Source organism: Lytechinus pictus, unplaced genomic scaffold, assembly GCF_037042905.1.
Source record: "Lytechinus pictus isolate F3 Inbred unplaced genomic scaffold, Lp3.0 scaffold_308, whole genome shotgun sequence".
Classification (NCBI taxonomy): Eukaryota; Metazoa; Echinodermata; class Echinoidea; order Temnopleuroida; family Toxopneustidae; genus Lytechinus; species Lytechinus pictus.
The window spans coordinates 1-7,500 of NW_026974427.1; the positions used below are offsets into that span (position 1 = coordinate 1).

The window sequence follows — 7,500 nt, forward strand, 5'->3', positions numbered from 1 at the left end:
AACACTCCAATTTTTTCAAAGTAAACGTTCCGGCCTCTCCTGGCACTCAATCAAGGGCACCGGGCGAAAACCGAGAGGAAGGCCAGGACTGCAGTGCACGCCTCACGGCGGACCGCAGGCCTGGGCCCAAGATCCAACTACGAGCTTTTTAACTGCAACAGCTTTAATATACGCTACTGGAGCTGGAATTACCGCGGCTGCTGGCACCAGACTTGCCCTCCAGTGGATCCTCGTTAAAGGATTTAAAGTGTACTCATTCCAATTACAGGGCCTCGAAAGAGTCCTGTATTGTTATTTTTCGTCACTACCTCCCCGTGTCGGGAGTGGGTAATTTGCGCGCCTGCTGCCTTCCTTGGATGTGGTAGCCGTTTCTCAGGCTCCCTCTCCGGAATCGAACCCTGATTCTCCGTTACCCGTGACGACCATGGTAGGCGCATAACGTACCATCGAAAGTTGATAGGGCAGACATTCGAAGGATCCGTCGCCGGTGCGAGGACCGTGCGATCGGCTGTGTTATCCAGAGTTCACCAGTGGTACCGGCCGGAGCCGGGCTGGTCTTTTTCCTAATAAAAGCACGCCTTCTGGAGAGTCGGCGCTTGGACGCATGTATTAGCTCTAGAATTACCACAGTTATCCATGTCCGGGGGACTCGATCCAATGAACCATAACTGATTTAATGAGCCATCCGCAGTTTCGCTCCGGGGAGCTTGCACGAAGACATGCATGGCTTAATCTTTGAGACAAGCATATGACTACTGGCAGGATCAACCAGGTAGCTGCCGGCGGGGTCCCGGGGGGACGACCGATGGCAGCTCGGGCAGGGCTCGCGCGAGCCGCCCGAATTCGTAACCTTCCATTTCTCTCCCTCTCGACGGCGGCCAAGGGCCCGGCCGGGTGGGCGACGGGGGTGCGTGCAGGGGAGCGGGGCAGGGGGACGCTCCGGTAGTGCTCGCCCGGCGGGCGTCGGGACGGTGCCTTCACCCGTTTCGCCAGAATCATGGGCTCACAGGGGGCTTGGCCGGTCCGAAGATCGAGGCAAGCTACAACCCCACGGGACACCAAGCTCCAGTCCACGGCAGAGAAGGACGTGTCCGCGAGGCGCGGGCGATCGGGCTCCCTTCTGTTTCCCTCTCGTGCGTTGCGATCCCGTGCTTCCTGGCCGGACCGCGTGGGCCGTCGGTCTCTCCGGCGTTCTCTACCAACCGACTACCCCCGGCCGGCGGGCGCGGGGGGCGTACGTTGCGGCTATGGGGCGCAGCCCTCTTCCCCAGCCACCTCTCTCCATCCATGCCAACCTTGCCTCGCCTGGCCGCAAGGACCTCCCGGGGTTCCGTGGACGACCGGGGTTCTTCTTGCGGGCCGGTGCGAGGGCCTCATGCCTATAACGTAGTACTACGTGTGTTTTTCACGAGAGTGCTCGATCGCTCGAGACCACTCCCTCATAATCCTGCGGGTGGTCTGACACCCCTCCCCCTAAAACGACGCTACAACACGCGTTTCAATAGGGATTTTCGACCCTCCAGATCGTGCGCCAGTTCCTTTTTCCATTCACGGCGCTGTACAAAATCCTAAACCGGAAGTTGGCCCAAAAATCCGTTTTTTCTCCCGACGAGGGTGTTTTCAGCGGCCGGAGGGACCTTCCCATCGCCCGTCTCCGGCGGAGGGCGTCCGAATCCCGCTGAAGGGCGAAAAGCAGCCGAATTTCCAAGAAACACCCCTTCCCTATATATGTCTCCGGAGACCAAACACCCCTCCCCCAAAACACCCCTTATAACACGCGAGTCAATACGAATTTTACCCCGAATCCAGGCTGACACCGGACGAGAAGGCGTCGCAGCAGCGGAAGCCCGGCCCGGCGGCGGGTGGCCCGGCCGGCCGTGGGCGAACCCCGGACGCCGCGTCCGATGGTGCCCACCCCGGGGACCCTGCTTCCCTCGAAGACCCCGTCTCCGCTGGAAAAAATCCGGTCAGCGGGCCCCCCGGCTCCTTCCCCGCCGTGTCCAGCCGCCCGGTCGAGGAGGGTGCCGCTGCCGGCCCGACCCGCCCGTGGAAAATCGAAGCACGGGCCCTGGCCGCCCCGGCACCCGGCCCACCCCGGGCAAACCCCGGACGCCGCGTCCGATGGTGCCCATCCCGGGGACGCTGCATCCCCGGGTGACCCCGTCTCCGCTGGAAAAAATCCGCCCAGCGGGCCCCCTGCTCCTTCCCCGCCGAGCCCAGCCGCCCGGTCGAGGTGGGTGCCGCTGCCGGCCCGACCCGCCCGTGGAAAATCGAAGGCCGGGCCCTGGCCGCCCCGGCACCCGGCCCACCCCGGGCAAACCCCGGACGCCGCGTCCGATGGTACCCACCCCGGGGACCCTGCGTCCCCGCTTGACCCCCTGGCAGCAGGACGAAAGACCCCTCCCGATAAACACCGCTTACAACACGCAAGTCAATGCGAAATTCACACCGAGGGCGACACCGGACGACCCGACGGCGCAGCGGCGGAGGGCTCGGGCCGCCCTGGGCAAACCGAGGACGGCGAATCCGATGGTGCCCACCGCGGGGAGCCTGCGCCCTCGGACGACCCCGTTCTCGCGGGAAACAGTCCGGCGAGCGGACCCCCGGCCCCTTCCCCCGCTGTCGGCCGATCCGACGGTCAGAATCTCCTGCCGACTCCTGGCTGGGTGAGCGGGGGTGTCGGCTCGGCATGCGGGGCGCTGTCGGCCCGCTGCGTCGAGATCTGCCGGTCGGAATCGTCTGCCGACGCCCGGGTGGGTGAGCGGGAGGGTCGGCTCGGCATGCGGGGCGCTGTCGGCCCGCTGCGTCGAGATCTGCCCGTCACAATCTCCCGCCATCTCCTGCGTGGGTGAGCGGGAGGGTCGGCCCGGCATGCGGGGCGCTCTCGGCCCGCTGCGTCGAGTTCTGCCGGTCGGAATCTCCGGTGAGCAGCCAGAAGTGTTCACATACATTACAAAAAGGTACTGTGCTGCCTCCAAAGAGGTTTAAAATGCATGTGTGTTGTTTGCATTTCATCGCAGTTTGAAAATTTCCTTCCCATGATAATAGCATGAAGTATTAGCATGTTGAATCCCAAAAGAATTGAATTAGAGGTGTGTAATCAAAGTTTCATTGAAGGCAGTTCAGTATTTCAAAAAAAATCATTTCAGAATCAAGCATGAAGTAATGACACACTTTCCGAAAAACTACTGTATTGTGTCCAAAAAGATTTTAATCACACGTTGCAATCAATGGTACCTTTTTTAACAAAAAAAAAAAATAGTTACTGTATTACCACCAAAGAAAAATGTTCTAAGATGTGTCCACCCATCGCGTACAATTACAAATTTCATTCAAATAATCTGCATGTAGTATAATTCACATATCAGCTCCAAAAATCACTGCATTCCCCCTGTATTGTCTTATCAGCATTTCAGTATAGTGTAACAATTTCATTCGAACAGGAAGGGCATGACGTATTACCACATAAAATCCTGGCTGGCCTGGCCATCCTGTCGAAATAAAAATGAAATTATAAATTTAACAAAAAAAAGCCCCCGGCAGACAGAGTCCAATTCCATGGATCTGCCTCCGGGGGCCTGTCGGCATGCTGTTCGGATGTCTCCCGCTCTCAGGCCTCGGACAACTCTTGATTGCAAGAGCGACGCCCTGGCCTCGACGCACGGAGGACTGGCGGCCTGGACATCCTGTCGAAATAAGAATAAAGATAAAGTTTTTATTTCAGAAAAAAAGAAAAGCCCCCGGCAGACACAGCCCAATTCCATGGACCTGCCTCCGGGGCCCTGGCCGACTGGTGTTGGGCTGTGTCCCGCTCACGAGCCCCTGCCGAACCTCGGAGATCAAGAGCGGGTGCCTGGCCTCGACCTACGGGGCCCTGTTGGACTGGTGTTGGGCTGGCTGTCGCTCAGGAGCCCCTGCCCACCTCGGAGAGGAAGAGCAGGTGCCTAACCTCGACGTACGGGGGGCTAGTGGACTGGAGGTGAGCTGTGTCCGGCTCAAGAGCCGCTGCCCACCTCGGAGTTGAAGAGCGGGTGCCTAACCTCGAAGTACGGGGCCCTGTCGGACTGGAGGTGGGCTGGCTGTCGCTCAGGAGCCCCTGCCCACCTCGGAGAGGAAGAGCGGGTGCCTAACCTCGACGTACGGGGGGCTAGTGGACTGGAGGTGAGCTGTGTCCGGCTCAAGAGCCGCTGCCCACCTCGGAGTTGAAGAGCGGGTGCCTAACCTCGAAGTACGGGGCCCTGTCGGACTGGAGGTGGGCTGGCTGTCGCTCAGGAGCCCCTGAAAACGTCGGAGTGGAAGGGCGAGTGCCTGGCCTCGACGTACGGGGGGCTGGCCGACTGGAGGTGGGCTGGCTGTCGCTCAAGAGACCCTGACCACCTCGGAGTTGAAGAGCGGGTGCCTAACCTCGAAGTACGGGGCCCTGCCGGACTGGAGGTGGGCTGGCCTTCGCCCAGGAGCCCCTGCCCACCTCGGAGAGGAAGAGCGGGTGCCTAACCTCCAAGTACGGGGGGGCTGCCGGACTGCTGTTGGCCTGGCTGTCGCTCAGGAGCCGCTGCCGAACTCGGAGTGGAAGAGCGAGTGCCTGGCCTCGACGTACGGGGCCCTGGCCGTCTGGAGTTGGCCAGGGTGTCGATGCCGAGTCGGAGAGGTAGAGCGAGTGCCTGGCCTCGACCTACTGGGGCCTGGCCGTCGCTCAACAGCCCCTGCCGACGTCGGAGAAGTAGTGCGAGTGACTGGCTTCGACGTACGGGGGGCTAGCGGACTGGAGGTGGGCTGGCTGTCGCCCAGGAGCCCCTGCCCACCTCGGAGAGGAAGAGCGGGTGCCCAACCTCGACGTACGGGGGGCTAGTGGACTGGTGTTGGGCTGGGTGTCGCTCACGAGCCCCTGAAAACGCCGGAGTGGAAGGGCTAGTGCCTAACCTCGACGTACGGGGCCCTGGCCGACTGGAGGGGGGCTGGCTGTCGCTCAAGAGCCGCTGCCGACGTCGGAGAAGTAGTTCGAGTGACTGGCTTCGACGTACGGGGGGGCTAGTGGACTGGAGTTGGGCTGGCTGTCGCCCAGGAGCCCCTGCCCACCTCGGAGAGGAAGAGCGGGTGCCCAACCTCGACGTACGGGGGGCTAGTGGACTGGTGTTGGGCTGGCTGTCGCCCAGGAGCCCCTGCCCACCTCGGAGAGGAAGAGCGGGTGCCCAACCTCGACGTACGGGGGGCTAGTGGACTGGTGTTGGGCTGGGTGTCGCTCACGAGCCCCTGAAAACGCCGGAGTGGAAGGGCTAGTGCCTAACCTCGACGTACGGGGCCCTGGCCGACTGGAGGTGGGCTGGCTGTCGCTCAAGAGCCGCTGCCGACGTCGGAGAAGTAGTTCGAGTGACTGGCTTCGACGTACGGGGGGCTAGTGGACTGGAGGTGAGCTGGCTGTCGCTCAGGAGCCCCTGCCGACGTCGGAGAAGTAGTTCGAGTGACTGGCTTCGACGTACGGGGGGGCTAGCGGACTGGTGTTGGGCTGGCTGTCGCTCAGGAGCCCCTGCCCACCTCGGAGAGGAAGAGCGGGTGCCCAACCTCGACGTACGGGGGGCTAGTGGACTGGTGTTGGGCTGGCTGTCGCTCAGGAGCCCCTGAAAACGTCGGAGAAGTAGTGCGAGTGCCTGGCTTCGACGTACGGGGGGGCTAGTGGACTGGAGGTGGGCTGGCTGTCGCTCAAGAGCCGCTGCCGACGTCGGAGAAGTAGTTCGAGTGACTGGCTTCGACGTACGCGGGGCTAGTGGACAGGAGGTGAGCTGGCTGTCGCCCAGGAGCCCCTGCCGACGTCGGAGAAGTAGTGCGAGTGCCTGGCTTCGACGTACGGGGGGGCTAGTGGACTGGAGGTGAGCTGGCTGTCGCTCAGGAGTCCCTGCCGACGTCGGAGAAGTAGGGCGAGTGCCTGGCTTCGACGTACGGGGGGCTAGTGGACTGGAGGTGAGCTGGCTGTCGCCCAGGAGCCCCTGCCCACCTCGGAGAGGAAGAGCGGGTGCCCAACCTCGACGAACGGGGGGCTAGTGGACTGGTGTTGGGCTGGGTGTCGCTCAACAGCCCCTGCCCACCTCGGAGAGGAAGAGCGGGTGCCTAACCTCGACGTACGGGGGGCTAGTGGACTGGTGTTGGGCTGGCTGTCGCTCAGGAGCCCCTGCCGACGTCGGAGAAGTAGTGCGAGTGACTGGCTTCGACGTACGGGGGGCTAGCGGACTGGAGGTGGGCTGTGTCCCGCTCAAGAGCCCCTGCCGACGTCGGAGAGGAAGAGCGGGTGCCTGGGCTCGACCTACGGGGGGCTAGTGGACTGGAGGTGAGCTGGCTGTCGCTCAAAAGCCCCTGGAAACGTCGGAGAGGAAGAGCGGCTGCCCGGTCTGGAGGTACGGGACCCTGGCCCACTGCTGTTGGGCTGTGACCCGCTCAACAGCCCCTGCCCGCCTCGGAGTGTAATGGCGGCTGCCTGCCCTCGAGGTACGGTGCCCTGGCCGTCTGGAGTTGGCCAGGGTGTCGATGCCGAGTCGGAGAGGTAGAGCGAGTGCCTGGCCTCGACCTACGGGGGCCTGGCCGACCGCTGTTGGGCTGGCCGTCGCTCAACAGCCCCTGCCGACATCTGAAGTGAAGAGCGTGTGCCTGGTCTCGACCTACGGGGGGCTGGCCCTCTGGTGTTTGGCTGGCTGTCGCTCAAATGCCCCTGAAAAGGTCAAGGAGGTAAAGCGGGTGCCTGGCCTCTACCTACGCCTGGCTGTCGGACTGGAGGTGGACAGGCTGCCGCTCAGGAGCCCCTGCCCACCTCGGAGGGGGTGAGCGAGTGGCTGGCCTCGACATACGGGGCCCTGGCCCTCTGCTGTTGGGCTGTGTCTCCCTCAACAGCCCCTGCCCACCTCGGAGAGGAAGAGCGGGTGCCTAACCTCGACGTACGGGGGGCTAGTGGACTGGTGTTGGGCTGGCTGTCGCTCAGGAGCCGCTGCCAACCTCGGACTGGAAGAGCGAGTGCCTGGCCTCGACCTACGGGGCCCTGGCCGACTGGTGTTGGGCTGGCTGTCGCTCAGGAGCCGCTGCCAACGTCGGAGAAGTAGTTCGAGTGACTGGCTTCGACGTACGGGGGGCTAGCGGACTGGAGGTGGGCTGTGTGTCGCTCAAGAGCCCCTGCCGACGTCTGAAGTGAAGAGCGGGTGCCTGGTCTCGACCTACGGGGGGCTAGTGGACTGGAGGTGAGCTGGCTGTCGCTCAGGAGCCCCTGCAAACGTCGGAGAGGACGAGCAGGTGCCTGGCGTCGACCTACGGCTGGCTGTCGGACTGGAGGTGGGCTGGCTGTCGCTCAAAAGCCCCTGGAAACGTCGGAGAGGAAGAGCGGCTGCCCGGTCTGGAGGTACGGGACCCTGGCCCACTGCTGTTGGGCTGTGTCTCCCTCAAAAGCCCCTGCCCACCTCGGAGAGGAAGAGCGGTTGCCTGCCTTCGACGTACGGGGCCCTGGCCGTCTGCTGTTGGGCTGTG

At 63.0% G+C, this 7,500-nt stretch overlaps 1 protein-coding gene across 1 annotated transcript; it reads left to right on the plus strand.

Moving 5' to 3' along the window:
* Window positions 1-1,904: 1,904 nt before the first annotated feature.
* LOC135159698 (uncharacterized) lies at window positions 1,905-2,852 on the plus strand. The gene has a single exon (XM_064115609.1). The coding sequence runs from the start codon at window positions 1,905-1,907 to the stop codon at window positions 2,850-2,852; it is 948 nt and encodes a 315-aa protein (XP_063971679.1).
* Window positions 2,853-7,500: the final 4,648 nt, after the last annotated feature.